The sequence below is a fragment of the Lepidochelys kempii genome, chromosome 27 (genome assembly GCF_965140285.1).
Source record: "Lepidochelys kempii isolate rLepKem1 chromosome 27, rLepKem1.hap1, whole genome shotgun sequence".
Lineage (NCBI taxonomy): Eukaryota > Metazoa > Chordata > Testudines > Cheloniidae > Lepidochelys > Lepidochelys kempii.
The window spans coordinates 10,163,379-10,188,505 of record NC_136406.1 but is presented as its reverse complement, the minus strand read 5'-3'; the positions used below and the strand labels follow the sequence as shown (position 1 = coordinate 10,188,505).

The following is a 25,127-nucleotide window of genomic DNA, read 5'->3' as shown; positions in this document are numbered from 1 at the left end:
GGGGAAAAAATGTTAAATGGTTTTCCCAGTAAGTTTGAGCCAGTTTGAGCATCACTCCACTTTTATTACATCATAATAAACAGGTTAATTAAAAAACAAACAGTTAGTTCATGGCTTTTTTGGAATCCATCTTGTAAACCATATAGAAACCTCAGATGGCTACTTTCCTCTGTGAATAACCATTGCACAATCAAATGTAAATGTAATATTCTAGCAAATGCAGGCTGAATAAGAGTAATGTTTTAAAATGTAAATAATGTTTTTTTCTTCCAATTTAATATGGTTTTAAATCTCTGGAGAGATTGTTTTGGGTGTCTTTAGTTAGTTTCCTACTTGGTAGACAAATTTCAGATTTTCCATTTTTAAACTAAGAAGTTGCACACTTAAAATGTTAAATCTGTGCTGAAAAAAAGGTAACTCCAGGGCTTCATTTACATCCTTACCATGAGAACACAAATGCAAACACCAAATTAATAGGCAAATAGCCCAGACTATATTTGCAACCAACACCCGCCTCCAATATACTGAGCTTCCACAAATCAAGAAAGATAAATGCTTTGACTGGCTACTCTCTGCCATTAGGTTTTACAGTTTGGAGTCAATGAGATTTGTGCTCCTCATCACTTTGGGTGCTTGATGGAAATTCCCCCCTTAGATGTCTAAATATTGGCTTTTAGGCTCGCTTTTTAAATTATGACCTGCTTATATATGAGAGTTCACAATAACGTTGTTAATGTATTCAAAGTTCAGTAACTTTTCACTGTTAACATTGAAGCAGCTTTGTTTTGAAGTGACAAAGTTTTCATGTTACCAAGAAAAAAGCTTAAATAAAAATACAGTTTTAGCTTCTGATCCTGCAAACACTTATGCACACATTTAACTTTACTCACATGAATAATCTATTAACTTCAAAGGGACTACTCATGTGCTTACAGTTATATATTGAGTTAAGTGTTTGCAGGATTATGCCTTAACCCTCAGTATTTTGTTTATTAAAATTCAAATGTAATCAAAAAACTGAGAAGACACCCTACCAGTAGAATTTAAAATCAAGTAGAATTTATAATTTAGTTCCTTATAAATTTTAACATTGCAAGGTATAACTAACTTTTACAAAAAGAAAAGGAGTACTTGTGGCACCTTAGAGACTAACCAATTTATTAGAGCATAAGCTTTCGTGAGCTACAGCTCACTTCCTCAGATGCATATCATGGAAACTGCAGCAGACTTTATATATACACAGAGAATATGAACCAAGCTGTAGCTCACGAAAGCTTATGCTCTAATAAATTGGTTAGTCTCTAAGGTGCCACAAGTACTCCTTTTCTTTTTGCGAATACAGACTAACACGGCTGTTACTCTGAAACTTTTACAAACACTCAGTCTGATTTAAATCAATGATTTTTTTTTTTTGAAGTCAAGGGATTTATATCATAATCTTTTAAAAATTGCTACACACTGGGCAAATGATACCTTGTAATGGTAAAGTGACAGCAAAGATAAAAAGATAATAAATAAATAAAGATCAGGCAATTCAAGGAAGTGCAAAATCCCTGACACCTGAATAGCAGATCACTGATATGGTCTCTACTGGGATAAGCGCGGAGAGTCTTGGTGTTCTATTGAAGAATATGGGTTAACTGATGCTACTGTCAGACTGCGACCGCATGAAAGTGCAGTTGGTGAGCTCAGACCAGTGCAATGTGCTAAATGTCATGGCATTTCGGTTAAAAACATTAAACATTAAAGAAGTTAAGGGTCTGATCTTTTTAAATCCAGAGATTATTTAAATGCATGTTGCTGCTTGTGCAGCTAAATTTCCTTCTTGTAAAATCTAAGGCTGAACAAGGCTGGGCACTGTCAGCAATTGTATATGTACTTCCATAGGAAAGAAGTGTTTTTGGAACACTTCTTTATCTTTTCTGCATCAGACTACATTTGCTATTTTATCCCCATGGGACATCTTCCTCCAATTCTGGTTGCATTTCTCCCCTTCATCTTATTTAAGAATTTACACCAGGACTTTGTGTTAAAATCCTTAATTTTAGAGAGTGTTTTAAATTATCCTATATTTAGGAACTTCAAAATGGAGGTTCTCACTATCAATGTAATTTCCTCTTGTGTACATATTACAATAAGGTCTCATTATGAACCAGACTGTGGTCCTGTTTCCTCAGCTAAGCAAGACAGGAAGGGGGCATAAGGACCCACCAGCTAGACGTAGGCCATGTCTACACTACCACTTTTGTTGGTATAATTTATGTCACTCAGGGATGTGAAAAACACACCCTCATGAGCAACATAAGCTACACCGACAGAAGTGCTGGTGTGGACAGTGCTATGTCAGTGGGAGGGCTTCTCCTGCCAACATAACTACTGCCACTCATGGAGGTGGTTTTATTATGTCGATGGGAGAGCTCTCTCCCGTCGGCATAGAGTGGCTACATAAACGATCTTACAGCAGCACAGCTGCATCGGTACAGCTGTGCTGCTGTGAGTTTGCTAGTGTAGACCTGGCCTAAGTAGCGGCATGGGAAGGAGAGCACCAAACCCATTCTCACAGGTGTAGCAAGTACCTATATAACAGTGCAAGACAGTAGAAAACCAGGCCCAGACTGTCTAGCTTTCTCTCCTTGGAGAGATAACAAGGCCTTTGAAATATAAGTTTGCTTACTACTTTGGTTGCTTGTGGGACAGTTTTATTGCACTTTTCCTGCGTAACTCCCTTTGTACAAACTCATCAATACCACTAAATTTCAGAAAAGGTTGTAAATAAGGTTCTCTCCATATCATTTGCAAATTCAAATCATCAACAGATTTTACACATCTTGGGCCTCAAGAGGCAGACAATTTTTAAGCCAACCATTACAAAAATATCTACTGCACTGCCTGCTCCCCCCAGTAGAGATGCCTCTGGCTCAACTTTAGTCCCTTTGCCAGATAAAGGGATGTCCCAAATTCTCTGCTCACATCACCAGGCCTGATGCTACCAATGCTACTTTTTGATCCTCAACAGTTCTTTACATGAGCATGAGTTACATTGTGAATTATTTTTATTTTTTTTGTACTGCCTAGTCTACTGCTGTGAGTGCTTCTGGCTAGGTTCCCGGAACAAAGATATTCAACACTCTCTCTCCAGTTCAAGTCAAGAAGATCAATAAGCAGGTACTCTGCTGGTTAAGAGCTTGGGGAACATTAGTGTCTGGATGCTCGGACTCATGCTCAGGGCAGAGAGTGGGGAGGTAATATTCTCCAGAAGAACTATGCAAGCAGTTCTACAGTTTGGTCTTGTGAGGGCGTTCAACTGTAATTTCGCATTTAGAGTTATTGTGCCCATCAGTCTACAGGTGTTTTAAGACCATGTGTGGGAAACTAAATTAGTCAGAGATCACCTACAAAAGACCAACCTCAACCCCTAAATTGAAAGCAGCATCCCTAACCCCTGCAGGATTTGAACACACCCCACAGAAAGATTATCCCTCAAAAAACACCTGTTATTAGGAGGTCTGTCCTTTATACAGTGCTGAAGTGGTTACCAAATACAGATTTGGTTAACTGGAGTCAAGTAGCCCTCCTGATACCAGAAGGCTTCCTTTCAAATAAAGGAGCTATTTGCATTAGTGCCAGGATGACTACAACTGCTGCAGTATTACACTGGGAAAAGAGGCAGGTCTTTCAAATAGCCATAGCCAGCATGAAAGATATATTCTTGGAGCCAAGCATAACTTCCATTATGAAGTAATAAGAATCAAGATTTGATTAACTTTTAATTCATCATCATTCAGACAGCTGCAGACCCTACGGAATATAGAGAGACTTCAGTTTCTAGCATCCATGTCTTACCTTATATTTTTCATTTGCAAATAATACAGAGGCTCGATGAAATTTGCATAGTGGGTTCTTCGGATCAATGTTAATGGCTTTGTTTAGAGTATCCAAAGCCTTTTCAGATTTTTTCAGTGCATGCTGGACCTACAACAGAACAGAGATGACGTTAATAGATTTCCTTTTTCAAAGAAAGAGGGGAAGGCAGGATCTGACCTGCCAGACTATGAAAAAATACATTTGACAAAATCCAGTGCCTTTAAAATGCAATATTCAAATACAGTAACTCCTCACTTAAAGTCGTCCCAGTTAACATTGTTACGTTGCTGTGCTTGTTTAAAGTCGTTTGGCAGCTGCCTGCTTTGTCCATTGCTTGCAGGAAGAGCATCCTGTTGCAGCTAGCTGGTGGGGGCTTGGAACCAGGGTGGACTGGCAGCCTCCCTATCAGCTCCCCGCTCCCCTAAGTTCCCTGTGCAGCAGCTGCCCAGCAGGCTATCTGTACAGTTGTCCCTCCCCCCACTGCCATGTGCTGCTCCTGCCCTCTGCCTTGGAGCTGCTCTCCAGAGCCTCCTGCTTGCTTTGGAGGAGGGGAGGGGAAGAGAAAAGGAGAGGTGGGCTAATGTCAGGGTGTCCCCCTCCCCCTGCACCCCGTTTACCCCATCTCCATAGAGCAGGGGGGACACACGACAGGGCTCAGGGAGCTTCCTGGCAGCAGCTGCTGCGGTCTCAGCTTGCTGATTAACAAGGCAGTGTACTTAAGAGTGCGTCAGTGTATTTAAAGGGGAAATGTGCATCTCTCTCTCTGTCTCCCATGCTGTCTCCCCTCCCTCCATTCCTGCTGACTTGTAGAGTGAGGCTACATTAACAATGAGTTAACCCTTGAGGGCTCAGCCAATTGCTAGTTCATCATTTAGCAGTAAGGCATTCCTTGGGAAATATCCCACCCTCTGACTCCACCACCTCAACCAAACTTTACAATCATCATCATCGCTGTGTACAGTATTAAATTGTTTAAAACTTATACTGTGTGTGTGTGTGTGTGTGTATGTATGTGTGCGCGTGCACACAGTGTCTTTTGTCTGGCAAAAAAAAAAATTCCCTGGAACCTAACCTCCCCCTATTTACATTAATTCTTACGGGGAAATTGGATTCGCTTAACATCATTTCGCTTAAAGTCGCATTTTTCAGGAACATAACGTTAAGTGAGGAGTTACTGTAGAGAGGCTCATTCTGGAGTCAGATAAGATTGCACAATTCACCTCTCACTATTAAGCTTTTTACTCCTAGCTCTCACACTCTAGCAGAACGGTAAGTTGGCCCTCACCACCGAACTAGTTCAATGCCCCTGCCCTAGAACATAAAGTCAATGAACACCCATCAACATAGCAGAATCGGGGGCAGGAAAAGCTTAACCAAGGGCTATAATATACTTTGTTGCCATACTGCAAGTGAGAAAAGGGTCAGCAGATGACCACATAACCAACCGCCATGATACTGGTCTGCCCCACATCACTCAAACAATCATTAAATGTATAAAAAAACAGCTTTCTATATTAGAACAGAGCATTTGCTCTAGTTGTACAAATCCTTCACAGGCAGAGGGACAGACCTAAAAGACCTCAGTCTTGTCAGGCCTCTATACCAGTTTAACGACAGTAAGATCTTAGAATCATAGACTTTAAGGTCAGAAGGGACCTTATTATGATTGTCTAGTCTGATCTCCTGCACAACGCAGGCCACAGAATCTCACCCACCCACTCCTGTAACAAACCCCTAACCCACGTCTGAGCTATTTAAGTCCTCAAATCGTGGTCTAAAGACTTCAAGGTGCAGAGAATCCTCCAGCAAGTGACCCGTATCAGCTGTGCTGACTGCTTCCAATTTAACTGTGCTAGTAGTTGGCACAAGCTGCTTAGAAATCCCTACTCTTAGAATTAAGGGTCATCACATATATAGATGATTAGGAGGTGGGGACCAAGGATGCACCAAGGCCCAAAATAGAACTTCATTAAAGGTACAGTGGGGGAGCCTCAAGTGCCAGTTCCAGGGTCCACTTGAGGACCACTGAGCTAGTTACGTTTTTTCTCTGTGAATACTCAGTTCCTTTAAAACTTTCTCATATGAGGACTGATTTTCAGATCCCTACTCTACTTGGGCATGTGCCCACACTGTGAAAGTACAAAAATTGCTCAAGTGTGAACCCAAATGCTATCACCTACATGAGCCCAACTATCCAGTTTTGAGGGTGTAAATTTTAAACACTTATGGACGCACAGATGATAGCATTGTTCCAGGACAAATACAGGTGTTTATAGCTGCAAAAAAACAGAAACGTGTGCAAAATTGCATTCACACACACAAGTGGAAGAAGGGCAGAGCCTTTGCTAAAAGTCTGGTCCATAATATGCTTTTTCTACTGTGAGCACACACAATAAAAAGCCGATTAAACAGAACAAAGGATAGAATTACCAGTAACTGCAATCTACTTACTACTCCAATGTGACAGAGTAAGACTGAGCTCTGAGGATTGATATCGAGTGCTTTCTGGAAATGCATTTCTGCTAGGCTGAATTTCTCCTGTTTGTAATAAATCATTCCCAACCCATACCTGCAAGGACAAAACAAGTTTGTCAGATAATAATAAAGGTTGGTTTGTGATAAATCAAACTTTAAGTGTAGACTGGCAGAAGAAAATGGTCTTTGTCACATTAATTTGACAGATTAGATCAATGGAAACAAACAATGAAGTTCCTGGGATTCAGATATAGCCATATAAGCCTTTCCACTACAGCAGTTTGGGTAAACGTACACTGTAACCATAGCAGCATCCAACACATTGTTTCAAATTTTGGCATCTGAGTCATGTAAATCTTCTGCTAAATAAGCCCTGGTCTACACTAGGAGTTGACGTCGAATTTAGCAGCGTTAAATCGATTTAATCCTGCACCCGTCCACACGACGAAGCCCTTCTTTTCGACTTAAAGGGCTCTTAAAATCTATTTCCTTACTTGACCACCGACAAGGGGATTCGCACTGAAATCGGCCTTGCTGGGTCGAATTTGGGGTACTGTGGACACAATTAGATGGTATTGGCCTCCGGGAGCTATCCCGGAGTGCTCCATTGTGACCGCTTTGGACAGCGCTCTCAACTCAGATGCACTGGCCAGGTAGACAGGAAAAGGCCTTCAAACTTTTGAATTTCAATTTCCTGTTTGGCCAGCATGGCAAACTGCAGATGACCATGCAAAGCTCATCAGCAGAAGTGACCATGATGGAGTACCAGAATCGCAAAAGAGCTCCAACATGGACTGAACTGGAGGTACGGGATCTGATCGCTGCATGGGGAGAGGAATCCGTGCTATCAGAACTATGTCCCAGTTTTCGAAAAGCCAAAAACTTTGTCAAATTCTCCCAGGGCCTGAAGGACAGAGGCCATAACAGGGACCTGAAGCAGTGCCGTGTGAAACTTAAGGAGCTGAGGCAAGCCTACCAGAAAACCAGAGAAGCGAACGGCCGCTCCGGGTCAGAGCCCAAAACATGCCGCTTCTATGATGAACTGCATGCCATTTTAGGGGGTTCAGCCACCACTACCCCAGCGGTGTTGTTTGACTCCTTCAATGGAGATGGAGGCAACATGGAAGCAGGTTTTGGGGACGAGGATGATGATGATGATGATGAGGTTGTAGATAGCTCAGAGCAAGCAAGTGGAGAAACCAGTTTTCCCAACAGCCAGGAACGGTTTCTCACCCTGGACCTGGAGCCAGTACCCCCCGAACCCACCCAAGGCTGCCTCCCGGACGCGCCAGGCGGAGAAGGGACCTCTGGTGAGTGTACCTTTTAAAATACTATACATGGTTTAAAAGCAAGCATGTTTAATGATTAATTTGCCCTGGCATTCGTGGCTCTCCTGGATATACTCCCAAAGCCTTTGCAAAAGGTTTCTGGGGAGGGCAGCCTTATTCCATCCACCATGGTAGGACACTTTACCACTCCAGGCCAGTAGCATGTACTCGGGAATCATTGTACAACAAAGCATTGCAGTGTATGTTTGCTGGCGTTCACACAACATCCATTCTTTATCTCTGTGTTATCCTCAGGAGAGTGAGATATCATTCATGGTCACCTAGTTGAAATAGGGTGCTTTTCTTAAGGGGACATTCAGAGGTGCCCGTTCCTGCTGGGCGGTTTGCCTGTGGCTGAACAGAAATGTTCCCCACTGTTAGCCATGGGGAGGGGTTAGCAACGTGGTGGGGGGAGGCAAAATGCGACCTTGGAATGAAAGCACATGCTATGTATGTAATGTTAACAGCAAGGTTTACCGTGAAAGAGCGTACCCATCGTTCTATAAAATGTGTCTTTTTAAATACCACTGTCACTTTTTTTTTCCCTCCACCAGCTGCATGTGTTTCAAGGATCACAGGATCTTCTCCTTCCCAGAGGCTAGCGAAGATTAGAAGGCGAAAAAAACGCACTCGTGATGAAATGTTCTCTGAGCTCATGCTGTCCTCCCACACTGATAGAGCACAGACGAATGCGTGGAGGCAGACAATGTCAAAGTGCAGGAAAGCACAAAAAGACCGGGAGGAGAGGTGGCGGGCTGAAGAGAGGGCTGAAGCTGAAAGGTGGCAGCAGCGTGATGACAGGAGGCAGGATTCAATGCTGAGGCTGCTGGAGGATCAAACTAATATGCTCCAGCGTATGGTTGAGCTGCAGGAAAGGCAGCAGGAGCACAGACCCCCACTACAGCCCCTGTGTAACCAACCGCCCTCCTCCCCAAGTTCCATAGCCTCCTCACCCAGACGCCCAAGAACATGGTGGGGGGGCCTCCAGCCACCTAGCCACTCCACCCCAGAGGACTGCCCAAGCAACAGAAGGCTGGCATTCAGTAAGTTTTAAAGTTTTAAACTTTTAAAGTGCTGTGTGGCCTTGTCCTTCCCTCCTCCACCACCCCTCCTGGTGCTTCTCTCCTCCACCACCCCTCCTGGGCTACCTTGGTAGTTATCCCCCTATTTGTGTGATGAATTAATAAAGAATGATGAATTAATAAAGAGCAATGACTTTACTGCCTCTGCAAGCGGTGACTGAAGGGAGGAGGGGAGGGTGGTTAGCTTACAGGGAAGTAGAGTGAACCAAGGAGCAGGGGGTTTCCTCTACGAGAAACCAACAGAACTTTCACACTGTAGCCTGGCCAGTCATGAAACTGGTTTTCAAAGCTTCTCTGATGCGCACCGCGCCCTCCTGGGCTCTTCTAACCATCCTGGTGTCTGGCTGTGCGTAACCAGCAGCCAGGCGATTTGCCTCAACCTCCCACCCTGCCATAAATGTCTCCCCCTTACTCTCACAGATATTGTGGAGCGCACAGCAAGCAGTAATAACAGTGGGAATATTGGTTTCACGGAGGTCTAACCGAGTCAGTAAACTGCGTCAGCGCGCTTTTAAACGTCCAAATGCACATTCTACAACCATTCTGCACTTGCTCAGCCTGTAGTTGAACAGCTCCTGACTTCTGTCCAGGGTGCCTGTGTATGGCTTCATGAGCCATGGCATTAAGGGGTAGGCTGGGTCCCCAAGGATAACTATAAGCATTTCAACATCCCCAACGGGTATTTTCTGGTCTGGGAATAAAGTCCCTTCCTGCAGCTTTTGAAACAGACTAGAGTTCCTGAAGATGCAAGCATCATGTACCTTTCCCGGCCATCCCACGTTGATGTTGGTGAAACGTCCCTTGTGATCCACCAGTGCTTGCAGCACTATTGAAAAAGTACCCCTTGCGGTTTATGTACTCGCCGGCTTGGTGCTCCGCTGCAAAGATAAGGATATGGGTTCCGTCTATGGCCCCACCACAGTTAGGGAATCCCATTGCAGCAAAGCCATCCACTATGACCTGCACACTTCTCAGGGTCACTACCCTTGATATCAGCAGATCTTTGATTGCGTTGGCTACTTGTATCACAGCAGCCCCCACAGTAGATTTTCCCACTGCAAATTGATTCCCGACTGACCGGTAGCTGTCTGGCGTTACAAGCTTCCACAGGGCTATTGCCACTCGCTTCTCAACTGTGAGGGCTGCTCTCATCTTGGTATTCTTGCGCCTCAGGGCAGGGGAAAGCAAGTCAAAGTTCCATAAAAGTGCCCTTACGCATGCGAAAGTTTTGCAGCCACTGGGAAGCCACTGCAGACACTATGCCGTCTCACCAGTCTGTGCTTGTTTCCCAGGCCCAGAATCGGCGTTCCACCGCATGAGCCTGCCCCATTAGCACCATGATGCCCACATTGCCAGGGCCCGTGCTTTAAGAGAAGTCTGTGTCCATGTCCTCATCACTCTCGTCACCGTGCTGACGTCGCCTACTCGCCTGGTTTCGCTATGCCAGGTTCTGGTGCTGCATATACTGCTGGATAATGCATGTGGTGTTTAATGTGCTCCAAATTGCCAAAGTGATTTGAGCAGGCTCCATGCTTGCCGTGGTATGGCATCTGCACAGAAAAAAGGCGCAGAACGATTGTCTGCCGTTGCCCTGACAGAGGGAGGGGCGACTGACGACATGGCTTACAGGGTTGGCTTACAGGGAATTAAAATCAACAAAGGGGGTGGCTTTGTGAGAAACTGAATGGCCTCCTCAAGGATAGAGCTCAAAACTGGGTTTAGCAGGCCGTTGATTTCACAGAGGGAGGGAGGGAGGAGAAAATGAATACAAAACAAATCTGGTCTATTTCTTGTTTTGAGCCACTTCATCTATCTTTATACATCTTGCTGGCAGCAGACTGTGCAGTATGACTGCTAGCCATTGTCATCTCCTGGGTGCTCGGCAGAAGACGGTGCAGTATGACTACTGGCCATTGTCTTCTGCTAGCTGCAGATTAAAAGACAGTGCACTGCCGGTAGGACTCAATTGCCATGAGACGAAACTTAAAAGGAAAATGACCTGGCTGAGTCACTCCCATGTTTGTCCAGGCGCCCCTTACCTCATCGAGGTTGGTTAAAAGAGCACCCAGGACTATGTCGACTACGGCTACCAGTCATACTGCACTGACTGCTGCCAAAAGGCAATAAACTGCTGCTGTGTAGCAATGCAGTACTATGTCTGCCAGCACCCAGGAGACATACGGTGAGCTGAGCGGGCTCCATGCTTGCCGTGGTATGGCGTCTGCACAGGTAACTTAAGAAAGGAGGTGCTAAACTATTGTCTCCCCTTGCTTTCACGGAGGAAGGGAGGGAAGGGGGACCTGACGATATGTATCCAGAACCACCCACAACAATGTTTTAGCCCCATCAAGCACTGGGATTTCTACCCAGAATTCAAATGGGCGGTGGAGACTGCGGGAACTGTGGGATAGCTACCCACAGTGCAACGCTCTGGAAGTCGACGGCTGCCTCGATACTGTGGACACACTCCGCCGACTACATGCACTTAGAGCATTTGTGTGGGGGGACTCACAATCGACTGTATAAAAACACTTTCTACAAAACCAACTTCTATAAATTTGACCTAATTTCGTAGTGTAGATATACCCTAAAATAGGCCAGATTCACTGTTTGTGTAAGTGGGAGCAACTCCATGGACTTCAATAGACAGTTTATGCCAGTCATACCTTTAATGTCCCAGGCACTAGTGACTACGTTAGCTCAGAGAGTAACCCCTTCATTCACAAACTAGCTACAACGTCTACTAATTCACAATTGGGTTTTGGCACCAGTTCAGCCTGCCCAGCTGGAAGATGAATAACTGTAGCTGAAGCACTTAAACTGATTAGACAAGGAAATTTAATCTGAAGCTAAAGTGTATACAGAGCTACCAAGAGAGAAGCAATAACTATGCACTCAAGGGTGGAATCTTTTGGCCAGCAGTATCCACTGGCTTGCACCTGAAGTTTACTCCATGTTGGTTAACTAGCCATCCTCCAAGCTGTGAGGTGCAGTGAAGCTGGCCTTGGAGGCAATATTAATGGAGGCTATACAGGGAGAGCTTCATCACATCTGGGTACTGAAACTGCCTGGGCCAAGCGGATGCCATTAGTATCAGACGCAGTTTCTTGGCTGAATTCTCTAAACACCCTCAAAGTCAGAGGGATTGGTGAGCAAGCACACATCAGTCCAGTAGACCATGGAATAAGGAACACATCCGATTGTTGTATTATATGTTCCTGGGTGGGGGTGACAAGTGACTCAGGAGTATGGCACCTATAACAATATTTGAACCCTGACAAGAGAACTTGGTACCTCCTATCTACTTTCTATGATGTTGGAGGTGTGCTGTCTGTCACCATAGCTGTGCCAGTTCTAACAGATCTTCATTAACTGGTTATGTTACTCTCTCCTGTAAAAAAGTACATAAGATGTCTAATAATTTGTAAGATTTTTTGTGTATGATCTCCATCATAACCTAATGTTTCAGCTAGCCGTTCTTCTAAGGAGATCCTGAAAGGTCTTATATGGATGTGATGGCACAGCTAGACCTATAGCTGTATCAGGTGAGAGTGAAGAAATGGCAGCTGGAGTTAGGTTGGCAGAGTGATGTTGCTCCTCAAAGGCCTGCAGTTGCAGTAATGGAGCAGGAGGGACCTGAGGACACTGACAGGGTTGAACTCTTGTAGACTCTACAGGGGAATGTGATCTCACCCTGGAGTAGGTAGAGGAGGTGAGCTTTCTAATGTGTTGAGGACTCCAAAGAGCCCAGTAAGGCTAGGAGTGAGGTCCCTGGGCAAAACTGTGTAAGCAGCCTGGGGAGTCCCCAAGAAGAATGTCTCCCCCATTAAACCTGTGCCTACATTGATGTCCATGTGCCCTAAAAGCCTTGTCAGAGGTATGGTAGACTGAAGAGTAATTAGGAGAATCCTCCCTATTCTGGTCTAAAGGTTGATGGGGAGAAGAAATACTCATTCTCTAGAGGTGGAGTAGACCAAGCAGGAGTCCTTAGAATTTCTTTAGAGACATCTCTTGCCAGTGCCATATATACACACTCAGTGCTGAGAGTTTAGCAGAGCTCAATACCAATGTAAGCATTCTAATGGCTAAGGAAAAACAGAAGAGACTCAGGACATTTGGACACTGTCAAATCTCTTGGTACCATGAAGCTCAGTGCAGAGTGAGTTGGTACCTCTGACATTAAATTTAATACCCTCAGTGCCAGGGCTGTGCCTATGAGATTGGTACCGACAAAGCCAACAGCAATACCACGGTTGGTGCCAGGAGACCTGAAGGTTGTACCAGTGTGGGCAACTGCAAGGGGTTGGTTAGTAGCTGGTACCGCTGGAGTCTGTTGGAGTGCCCAGAGGGACAAACACAGGCCTTGTGCTACCCTTAACCTCACTCAGCACTGAATACCTACACCTTTCTCTTAGGAGATCCCTTGGATGGTGACCTATTCTAACACTTTTTCAAAGAGCCCTACCCCTCTCTGATGAAGGCCCGAGAGCAAGAACTGCTGCAGCAGGAAGGGACAGACATCTCACGAAGTCCAAGGCTTAAAAATTGGCGATTTCTGTTCTATCATGAAAACTGAGTACTGGGCAATAGGGAAGAAAAAAAAAAAAATCTAAAAATCTAAAAGCACTACCTGTAAAGAAACTTAACATACACTGAACTATCAAAACTATTCTAGAAGTTAACTATGCAAGTGTACAAGAGCACAGGACACTGTGTGCAGTTCTGTCTCAGCCATGGGAAGTCAGAAGGAATTGAGAGGAGGGTTGGGTCTCCTTCACCCTTTTATGTCTTCGAAAAGGGGAGGTACCAGGGCATTTAGGGGACAGATTCAGGCATGGGTCAAAGGACACCTCTATTCAAAAGATTCCAATCTCTGGTGCATGTATATCGAGAGTGGAATACATATAGAAAAGCACTCAAAGAATTGCTAATTCATTGACTGTTAATTTGGCTTCTCCAAGATCCTCTATGCTAGCCCAGATAGTATGCTTTTCCTACAAAAAGTTGCAGACAGGAAACACATGAAACTTTTGTGACAAAATTCTGCCTATATTGGGGGCTAGCTATGATCAGACTTCCAGCGATTTAAAAAAAACAAACCACACTGACAACTGGATGATGCAGGATACAAGGCAGCTGGAGAGGAGAAGGAGAGAGATGGAAAATGACAAAAAAACAAAAATCTCTTCACTAAGAATGTATTCTGCTTTAAAATCAGATAATCCTGACAAAGGCAAGAATTAGGGGAAGGAGATCAACAAAAAAAACAACCAGCCAACCAAACCAAACCAGTAAAGTTGCTTCTCCTTCCATGGAACAAGAAATCAATGGGAATATGGTAAGTAGGTCATGCGACCTCCTTCTGTAAGGGTAGTCTCACCAAAAACTTTGTTTTTTCCTGTCCCCCATCTGCTACTAGGAGGATTTATAGTCACTGCCTTGGCTGGCATACAGCAGCAGTGAAGAAATGGAGCAGTGCCAGGGAACAAAAATGTTTGACCAAGTGGAAGTGGGACAATGCATCACATGTGACGCCATGAGAACACAAGGCAATGCAGTACATGCATTTTTTTAAACAAAGACTAATTACTATCCAGCAACAATGATGGCAATACCTGTTGTCAGATCTCTCCTTGTAACAGATAGAGTCACTCTTTTATGTGACAGGTTTCAGAGTAGCAGCCGTGTTAGTCTGTATTCGCAACAAGAAAAGGAACACATTTATTTGAGCATAGGCTTTCGTGAATGCATCCGGTGAAGTTAGCTGTAGCTCACAAAAGCTTATGCTCAAATAAAGGTGTTAGTCTCTAAGGTGCCACAAGTCCTCCTTTTCTTTTATGCGATGAGTGGCAGAAATAAAGAATTATCTAAGTTGTTATAACAGAGTGCCTACACTGGCAACATGTAAAGGCAGTCAGCAATAAAATACGCTTCTTCCCTTGGTGCTTTCATTAATAAAAAAAATCCTGAAAACTTACCATGCATTATAATGTCTAGGATTGACTCGGATTGCATTTCGAAAACAGGCTAATGCTTTGTCTAGTTCTTCTGTTAACACAAATTCATGCCCCAGCAGAGTGTAGGCATACGCATAGTTTGGATCAACTTGAATGGCTCTCTGGAAGAACTTGATTGCAATGTCATGCTCCCGTTGCAAGCTGAAACAGTTTCCTGCAGCACACCATGCCTAGTAAAAAGCAACATTGCAAAGTCACTATCAAATCCCCTTTTTACAACATGAGGGTGATAAATAATTGATTTCAACTGGTATTCTTCTACTGAGCTGTGTTTTTAGAGTATTGGCATGCTTCATCCCAGCAATGAGACATGCCAGCCACTGCTAGGATGAAACCCATAATGGTTTATCTACAGCATTATGCATACATGTATATAATAGCTTTCATCCATGGATTTCCATGGATTTCAAAGCACTTTTATAAGAATATTAGTTAAGTCTCATTCCTTGGAGGTAGAGAGGATTGGATGCATTTTATACATAGTGAAAACTGGGATACAGAGGTCAAGAGCCCAAGGAGACACAGCAAGTCAGCAGCAGTTAAATACTACAAGGATTACATGATATGGAGCGTATAAGCAGTCAGCTATTCAGCTCTAGCACTAGCAACAGCAGCGGGCTGGAGGCAGCTACAGTCAAGATTCAGCACCCCTTCACTCTCTCCAGCAGAGCAATGGGAACCCCACCCAGGGACACCAAATTCCAGTAGGAACCCCCACTCCCCATCCCATACAGCAGCCTGCATCATGACTTGAGGGATCAGAGCTTAAGACTCCCCAGCAGCAACGTCACCACCTCCTGTTATTGGAGGCTGTATTTCTCTCTGATCTCCAGACTCCTCTAGCTGCCGTGAATGGACATTTTACTTGACATTTACTATTCTCCACTTGAAGAATTGCTTGCTGGCAACGAACATGTTTTCTGTTCTTGTTTTCCTCCTTTCTTCTTCCCAGGCCTCTCCTGTGCACCTCTCCTGTCCTGCTACCCTCCATAACCTTCCACCTTTCTCCCCAGTCTTCTAACACACTAAAAGAACACATGAAAAGGTTCTTACCTTTTCTGAACTCTAATAAATGTAAAGAACAAAAAATTATAAATTCAAATAAAAGAACATGAATAATACATAAAGTGTGCATGTTTATAGGTTACAGGTCTCATTAAAATGTGCAGGACATTTTGCACATAACAGCCTTGCACTACCATGTGTCCATACAGTCACAACTGCCCCCTCTATTGACAGCCTATTGTTTGATTCATCGACAAATTTAAGACTGTAATGCATTACATGTTTAGAGGATACCCAGCAAATTTTAGGTGGTCAGTTAATTAAATATTATTGCAGGAAAAAGGGTGTTACAGAAAGACATTAAAATAGTAGCAGAGCAAGCAACAAAATCCCTGCAATCCTGGATACCTCTTTTCTACCTAATAGAGAGCACTCCCTCCCATGCATCAGGGTGAATAAATGATAGGGGAATCTTTCTGGATGAAAGGCGCTATGCAAATGAAAGTCATAACTGATGGGTTAACGGATTTCAGCCTGTCCCATGCAGGCAGACATGCCTTTTTTACAATGGTTACAGGCACCATCCTCGATCCACCAGGTAATCCAGTAGCCTTCATATGAGACAGTTCTGTTACACAAATATACCCGAATTAGACTAAACTAGAGTTTACTGAGTTTGTTCTGACTCATTAATCATCTTTAACCTTGATAAGAAAGTAACTGTAGGCAGCAACATACAGCACCACACTATCTTATACCTCTGGTGAATTTTTATCCATGTCTGTTAAATCTTTTGATAGGACTGAAAGTGCAACATCCTTCTGAAGATGCCATAGCGTTGTAGAGTAAATCTCCATGCCTTCAACTCTGTAGTTTTCAATCCTTCTTACTTCAGAGAATATCCTCTCAGCCTAAAAACAAAAGAATTTGAATGAAATCCTCGAGAAGAGCACTAAGAGGAATAGTAGGAAGTTCCAGAGATATATAAAAGCAATGGGGATGCTTAGTCTACCACCACCTATAAACACAAAAACCAACATGCAAAGCTTCAAATCTTGTGGCATTTCTAGCTTCTTATCCCAATGAAAGGAGAAACATAGTATGTTTACTTGAGACAAGCAGAAATCTGTAATAGCCCCCTGTAACAGTCTGACTCAGATTACGATACTCTTTCCATCCTAGTGCATGAAGAGAAGATAAAGGAGTAACATTGGTAAAATGAGATCAAGACATTATGAATTTCTATTATCAAAGATTTATATTGCATAGGTGGATGGTCTTAACCACATTACCTAGCCATCCAAACACAGCACACTTCAAGGACTGCCTTTATATGGATACTGGAGCATCTTAATGGCTGAAGGCCTTTCCAGCCTCAACCCACCTTGCTGTTGCAGGTGTTCGTTTACTAAGTAAATGAAAGAGAACAGCCCGAGAAAGGTTCCCTACAATGCATAAGAGCGTGTCCATGCCAGAAGTAGTGAGGCTGGTTCACTAGGAAGTAAGGTACCATATGGGACTACTTTTTTCTATAAAAAGTGTTCAAAGGAAATACAGCCTCTTTACTCAAAAATTCATTCTTGATTTTATGTTACTATGGCCAACTCAAGTTCCTTTCACAGATTTCAGATAATAGTACTCAGATCAGCAACAAGGGCAAAAATTAGGAAAGAAAAAGCTTTACGAAACTGCTGGGATCCATGGCACGGTCTTTCATGAAATATTAAAAGTGTCTGTACATTCCAAGTGTGTGGACATGATCAGGATGCAAACAAGGTCCAGGAGCAACTGTTTTTCTTTAAAAGAAAAGGAGTACTTGTAGCACCTTAGAGACTAACAAATTTATTTGTGCATAAGCTTTTGTGAGCTACAGCTCCGATGAAGTGAGCTGTAGCTCACGAAAGCTTATGCACAAATACATTTGTTAGTCTAAGGTGCCACAAGTCCTCCTTTTCTTTTGCGAATACAGACTAACACGGCTGCTACTCTGAAACCTGTTTTTCTTTAAAACGACATCTTACATAGTGCATAGTTTATAAAACAAAAACTTAACTTCATAAATCTACTGCATTCACCTCTTATAAATCCATTAACAGGTAAGGATTAGGAAACTGGAAATGAAAAGGGATATTGGGCTTTTGAAACAAGAACTCAATTAACTGAAGTGCTAAGTTACATCCCTATTACATGTAAACGTCTATCACATGAGGGAATCAACAGGATTTATTGTAGCTGTTTAAAAATTACAACTGCAATTTCAGAGAATGGAGACCATCCACAATAGAATTCTAACAGATTTGCCGTTTCCACACGTTTGGAAAAACAAACTTTCAAGAGGTCAGTTACCATCATAACTTAAAGAATCTTATGGTAATAACTTATATTGTACATATTTTACATATATGTACGTGCACTTTTCATTGGGAAGGACTCCTTTGGGCTTCACAAACTATAGATGCAGCACAGCTGAAATACTGTCACCTCCAGGTTGGAGGGCAACGGTCAACCAGTGGCAGGGACACAACTGTGGTGAGATGGGGAGATTTTGGCCAAAGACACTGGAGCAACCCAAAAAAAAGTGTCATAGGATCTTCAGTGTCTATGCTGACTAGAAAGAATGCTGGTTTGTCACATCTCATAAAACCGACCCACAACACAATAAATAGCATAAAACTCAATTTCACCACCTCAAAGAGGAAGGGCTGAAGTGATCCAGATTAATCTGAAACTGCTTGAGGGTAGGTATTTCAAACCTGATGCTTACACAGCTATGCTATCCCAACTGCAGACTCTCCTCGGGTTTTACAGGAAGCCAGCAAAATCTGTGCAAAGCTATACAAAACAAAAATTGAAAATAAAAGCATGTATCCGCTCTATGCCTACCTGCATATATTCTGCAAGCTCAAAGTAAGCTCTCCCAATTTGGCACAGTACCCAGCCAGTATTGTAGTGGTGAGAAGGTAAATGGCTTAATATGTTTATCGCTTCTTTACAGTTGTACGAACACAAGGCTAAATAACCTTTCCCCATGTCACGAAGAAGGCTCATCAATCCTTCTAGGAGAAAAATACAATAAATAAAAGAGACAAGAACTAAAGAATTACTTGCCTGGAACTGCTGTTCTCTGAAACTATGCATTATGGCAGACACCCTTCTAAAGTCCCTGTTCTTATGAGAACCATGCAGGGACTCCAAGCACAGAATTATATACTCCTCCTGGTTTTGCGCACCAGCTCCTGCAGTGAAATCTAGGTAACACCATCTGCCATCTCCTTTCAAGCCAAAGGTAGGATACACCTACCTACAAAGTGGTTGCATAGTTAAGGATGAGCTGAGTTTTACACTTAAAGTGGTTGAATCTGTGCTTTATGTATGAAGAATATGGCATATCCTTCCTAAAACTACAGCACTTACTCTGAGCACAAAATGAATTTTCTGATAATATACAAGGAAATCAGTTAACTAGTTTTAAGTTAAGAATTAAAAATGGGTCCTTTAAGAAATTTGGCACCCTAGATCTGATCATTTTTTTGTACTAAATGATTTTTAGAACATGGACTTGAGTGTCTAAGTCTCCCTTATCGTTAAAGCTTGTTGAGTCTCATGCACTGAATACATTTTGAAGAATATTTTTAAAGGGATTAATAGCCATATTTTGCCATTTTCTTCATAACTGTTATCCAGATGCTGTTGAAAATGGAGAAATTTAAAGTTTTGATCAGAGAATTCCATGAAAAACTGCTTTTTTTCAAAGTGGCCGTCACCTCCTGGTCTCAATGTGAATGAAGCAGAGCTCCCTTTAGAAAAGCCAGTGACCCTCTGTGAAGCCAGCCTGCTGGGCCCACCCTCTTCCAGGAAGTCATAAACAAGAACAGCAAAAGTGACCATTTAAATGTTTGTTTTTTTAAAAGCTACTTGTTGCACAAGATCTGTTTGACAGGGTGGGCAGGGGAATGTAGAGGTGAGAAACTGATGGAAACTAGCCAATACATCTCGGCTGCTTTGTGCTGGTCCTGAATGGCATAAAGTAGCCACAATGTACTTGTAGATCTGCCTCATAATAGTTAAAATTAAAGAGATTTTTTTAAAAAAAAAAAAAAGATTTTAAAAGGTTGATACTACAGTAACTTTGTATTTCTCTGGACTATTGCTTGCAATTAAGCTTATCCACTGGTTATCAATAGTATAATTTAATATTTTTAATTTAAATGAAATTTGATGGTTACATATTTATGAAATGGCAGTTTTAGTTACTCAGAGGCTAAAAGGCACTACAATGAAGAGAATGAACACACTTTACAGTGACCAGTAGTTTCCATTAAACCTTAAAATACAATTGGAAAACATTTGGCTCTATTACATTCTGAGAGCTTTCAGACAAACCTGCTGCTGCTTTCTGTAGTGTGAAAGCCTGGATCTGTGGTGTGACAGTGGAGATTTTCCCTTCTGAAATGATGGACGAGTCCAGTTTGGTGATTTCCAGACTATCGTTTATGTTTGTCTGAGTTATTCCTCCCTTATTTGTTTTACTTTTTGTCTTTCTATTTGGAATTTTAGGTGGGAACTTCATTTTCAACTTTTTACTGTTCTCCTATATGGAAAAAGAAAGTCTCAAACCACGGTTTATCTACAGGCAGATGGATTCCAAATCAAAGACTACAGACATGCTTGTTTTCTGTTTTACTAAAGTAATGGTGTCTAACAGATGTACACATACACAAAATAACCAAGTTAACAATGATACAAGGTCTTAAACATAGTCATGAAATATATACATTAACTTCAGCCATAATGTTGCAATAAGGTTATTGGTTTGGTTTTACACTGCATCTTTATAAAGTAGCTTGAACGAAAGCAGTAAACTGACTTTGACCAAAAAGACTTCCAAACAAAGTCATTTATCAAATATATGTATCTGGACTATACAGAGTCTCTTTACCAAGTGTATTGATGATATTGCACCTCTCATCCAGAGATCTAATTTCATTTTCATCAATCAGGAAAGTAGGCCATCCCTATTTTCTCAAAGGTTGTGCATGGGAGGCCAGGGGAGGGGAAGAAGGGATATTCAAGTATTCTCTCTCACTCTGGAACTTACTATTGAAAGCAAAGGTTCAGCAAAAATAAGGATGCAAGAAATATAAAGAAAAGAAAAGAAAAAGAAAAGCATTAGCTTTATTTTCTTCTTGGTTTCACTGCAAGGTCTCCTCACCCTGATTCGGCTTCCCAGTCTAGTGGCTCAGAGATTATCTGAAGAGGGAAAGGTCATCCCCAAGGATATACTACTGACAGGTCACAAGATACTTCCTTTGATTCACTTAACATTTTGGTACTTCACTTTTCCTATACATTTCAATTCCCAACTAAAGCTCTCAGCACCATTGACTATTATGGTGATTTTATATCATCAACTACTAGTAGGACCTCTATCTAAACCTCTACCTCTTTCCCTGCAGATAAGCTACCAGATTGTTCTCACACAACAGCACTTTTCCCAAAGGTGCTGGGAGCAGTATGAAACCAGCTAGGAACACTGGTTTCTGGTTAGTTTCTTGCTGCTGCAGAAGCATTACCGCACACCGCAGAAGCTGTTGAGCTGCGTAATTACTTTGGTGAATTCTCTCACTTTGAGGAGGAACACTCAGCATCATAACTGAATTTTTGCAATCCCAGACTGAAATTTAACCCACCTGAAATATGTTCTGTAGAGCGGTGGTTCTCAAAGCCGGTCCGCTGCTTATTCAGGGAAAGCCCCTGGCGGGGCGGGCTGGGCTGGTTTGTTTTTACCTGCTGCGTCCAAAGGTTCGGCTGATCATGGCTCCCACTGGCCGCAATTCGCAGCTCCAGACCAATGGGGGCTGTGGGAAGGGAAGCCAACACGTCCCTCGGCCCGTGCCGTTTTCTGCGGCCACCATTGGCCTGGAGCGGTGAACCACGGCCAGTGGGAGCCGCGATCGGCCAAACCTTCGGACGCAGCAGGTAAACAAACCAGCCCGGCTCACCAGGGGCTTTCCCTGAACAAGCGGTGGACCGGCTTTGAGAACCACTGCTGTAGATGACTTATAAAGTTTGTCAGTCACTAATTTGAGCCCAGCAACACTCCAGGATGAGTGTTCACTTGATACAAACACTTAGGTGTTAAGACTTTTGAAAGCATCACACAGATATGCATGCTAACTGAAAAATTCAAATCATGTACTATAAAGTTCATGTTGTGCAGCCAAATGTATTTCACAAAGTCTACACATTATAAGGCCAATTCTTCAGCTGCTCCACACATTACTCAGTGGGAGCTTTGTATTGAGTGGCTGAATAATCAGGTTATTAGTTATCATAAGCAGAAAGATAAGAAAATGGATAAATTATTTAGGGTATACATCCTACGTTACCTTTGTTGTAGAGCTATCACTAGTAAATAGGCGAGAACTTCTTCGAGGCAGTGCATTAGGTGGAGCAGCAATGGTTGGGCTCAATACCTGAGGTGTTGTACTATAAATAAACAGCTTATTAGAAGTAAAATGCTTAAAAAAAATAAATAAAAAATATATATTAAATTAGCAGATGCCTTGTACACTGGGGTGAAGGTGCCTCCATCTCCCTGGGGCAGATTTATGTGCTGCTATATAACCCAAATTTTGATTTTAATCACTCCCTCCCCTCCGTTTGTGATCACTGCAGCAGTTTATGTGGTATTTCCTTACCCAGTAAGTTTCTATGCTAAGTAAAATCAAGCTATCCTCTCCTAGATAGAAGTAAGTCCTACAGATGCAATGAGAGCTGAAAGTTTTGGATCTAAGAAAGGGGAAACCTAAACTGGCAGCCAAGAATAAATTAGCTGGCTGTCTCTTACCATACATCAGTCTGGGGACCCTTCTGCCACATAATTTTGGTATGAAGGGCTTGTTTTCTTAACTTCATGCTCATGTGAGTCAAGACTGAATAAACTTTTGGGGCACATTCTGCTTAATGCAAATGCAAGTTAAGCATATGCACACAAGGAAGAGAATACACATTTTACATTGGGCAGTTTTCTGAACTGTTAAAGTGATGCATCTTAAACAAGTTGTTTATCAACATTATTACTGAAATAAATATTGAGAAATCTACACCTAAGTTAGAAAGTTGAAATCATTCTCTCAAATGGCATAAGGCATAGTTTGGCCTCTGTGTAAGTGAGGTACTCTTGCCACGAGAGCTCTGAGGTACAGTGCAAAATGCAATTAAAAATCCCCCTTGTAGAGAGAATTGCCATGTCAGGATCTTCATTCTGAATTGCAATTAGGCCATTCCACCAGGAACTAGTTGAACAATTGCAGAAACCTACTAGTTTAGCAAAAATACTGGTTACTATCCTAAGATTTTGTTTAAATAAGACCCACTTCACATTATCTCTTTCTTCATCCAAACACGAATGATGCTTCATACCATAGGCCAGATTCACTTTGTGCTTATGTCATAAGGACACAAGAAGCAAAACCAGGTGTAAAAGAGGCTACTGAGCTATGTAATTTTTTAATACCTTGTCTGTGGGCCAGAACTCTGTGTTTGTGCAACAAGGACTGGAGTGACTTCCCGGCTATTTCCACTCTGTGAGAAGACAGACTTTGTTCCCGCTTGGCTTATTCTGGTGACAGACTGCATAACACAAAATTTCTACAGGTTTGTTATTATGTCACTAAATGCACTGACTACATCATGGCAGAAAACAACTAATTTATATCTATTTAATAATTACAGTGAGGGGAGGGGAAGGACCAGCAGAATTCTTTTATTAAACAAGAGTGAATATTCAACATTAGAGAATCAGCCAGCAAAGAAACTGCTCTTCCCACCTGCTGGAGAGAGACAACTGAGCTCAGCAAGGCAGCAAGCCCTTTATATACAGGGGTGATATCACCAAAAAGATGTCCAGTCTCCATCTGCTGGCAGGAAGAAGCCCCAGGAATCGGGCCAGGACATGCAAAGTGAAAATATGTATTTTATTTATTTATAAAGTCTCCCCCACTGGATTAAGACAGACTGCTTGAAGTGCTGTCAAACGCACAAAGTAAACAAACTGGGAAAGGGAAATTTCATCTTTCAGTAATTACTTTATTAGTAGCATTCAAAGGCCCCAATCAGCATCGGAACCTCATTGCGTTAGGCACTGCGCAAACAGCTTCCAATAATCTTAAGTGCTTGTTTATCACTATGTTTAGTACAGAATTAGTATTTCAATTCACATAGCATACTGTTTGCCAATAAGATTTTGCACATTTACTGCATATGCATTTGGGGCAGTTATGATGTTCACCTCGATTAACCGGAAATTGGTACCTGCAATATGATAAACTTGTTTCATTAACTTAGCATAACTGTGCATTCAGAGTGGCCTTTGTTCATACTTTTTCTAGATCTAAGGGACTGAGCATTTACTCTTTTTTTTTTTTAAAGTTAAAATGGGAAACAAAAGCATATTTAAGAGGAACATCAGTAATTCTACCCAAAATAAGCCTTTCAGATCCACTGAAGCCATTATAAATGGAAAAATAATTCCCACATTATCACATATTTCCAAGTTGTTTGCTGCCTGAAACTGGGATGAGACAGTTGGCTATATTAATTTCTGATGATTTTATTAATAAAGGATCTATCCTACTCTTCCCCTTTAACTAGTTCAATACTGGATGACACACTGCGCACCCAGCAAGTGTGCTTGTCCCTTCAGGCAGGATGTACTTGGATCCATCCTAATGTTTCATTTATTTATTTACATGTTCCTTAGGAAACTCCTGCTACAAGGCACGCAGTCACAGCTACTGAGTTCGCAAATAGTTAAGGGTAATTTGAGGAGCAGAAATGAAACTAGTAAGCAATATTTAGATTTTATAGAACATGCACCAGAATGCTAAGCCGTTTGTTAGAACTATGCTTATCAATGGTTTGTTTAAATAGCAATATTAAATGCAACTCAAAAGCAGTGTGTCCACACGGATTAATGAAATACACCAATGGACTGATGAAATATTATATAGCAAAAGCAAGGGGAAACTAGTCAACTAATAGGGCTTTATCTCCTTAATATTTTAACCTACCACGTGGCTCGAGATGTATAAAGGTTGTTTCACTAGAAAGATATAGTGAACCCAGATCATTTACTACAAAGAAAAAAATCTTAACTCCTGTATTTAAAAATTACAGCACTAACCCCTTTACTTAAAACCACACCTGAACAGCCAATAAGCATTGAAAAAAAGTATTTAAAGAGATGTTACATTCATAAACCTCTAAACACAGCAACAACAACAAAGTGGAAAATGGCATTTGGGAGAATACACATACATAGATATACTCAAATACAATGATGGTTGCCTTTC

The 25,127-nt window shown here is 42.2% G+C and overlaps 1 protein-coding gene across 5 annotated transcripts in view; it reads right to left on the bottom strand.

The window, feature by feature from the left end:
• Positions 1-25,127, bottom strand: part of CDC27 (cell division cycle 27) — a 61,126-nt gene that overhangs the window by 7,529 nt on the left and 28,470 nt on the right. Inside the window, exons 9-16 of one of the 5 annotated variants that reach the window (XM_073326342.2) lie at positions 23,291-23,424; positions 22,161-22,260; positions 20,155-20,362; positions 18,655-18,827; positions 16,530-16,682; positions 14,728-14,936; positions 6,316-6,433; positions 3,844-3,972 (exon numbers count right to left, since the gene is read on the bottom strand). In XM_073326342.2, coding sequence (XP_073182443.2) covers positions 3,844-3,972; positions 6,316-6,433; positions 14,728-14,936; positions 16,530-16,682; positions 18,655-18,827; positions 20,155-20,362; positions 22,161-22,260; positions 23,291-23,424 — 1,224 coding nt within the window. The remainder of the gene's footprint in view (positions 1-3,843; positions 3,973-6,315; positions 6,434-14,727; positions 14,937-16,529; positions 16,683-18,654; positions 18,828-20,154; positions 20,363-22,160; positions 22,261-23,290; positions 23,425-25,127) is intronic. The other 4 variants (XM_073326343.2, XM_073326345.2, XM_073326346.2 and 1 more) reach the window with 4 other exon arrangements.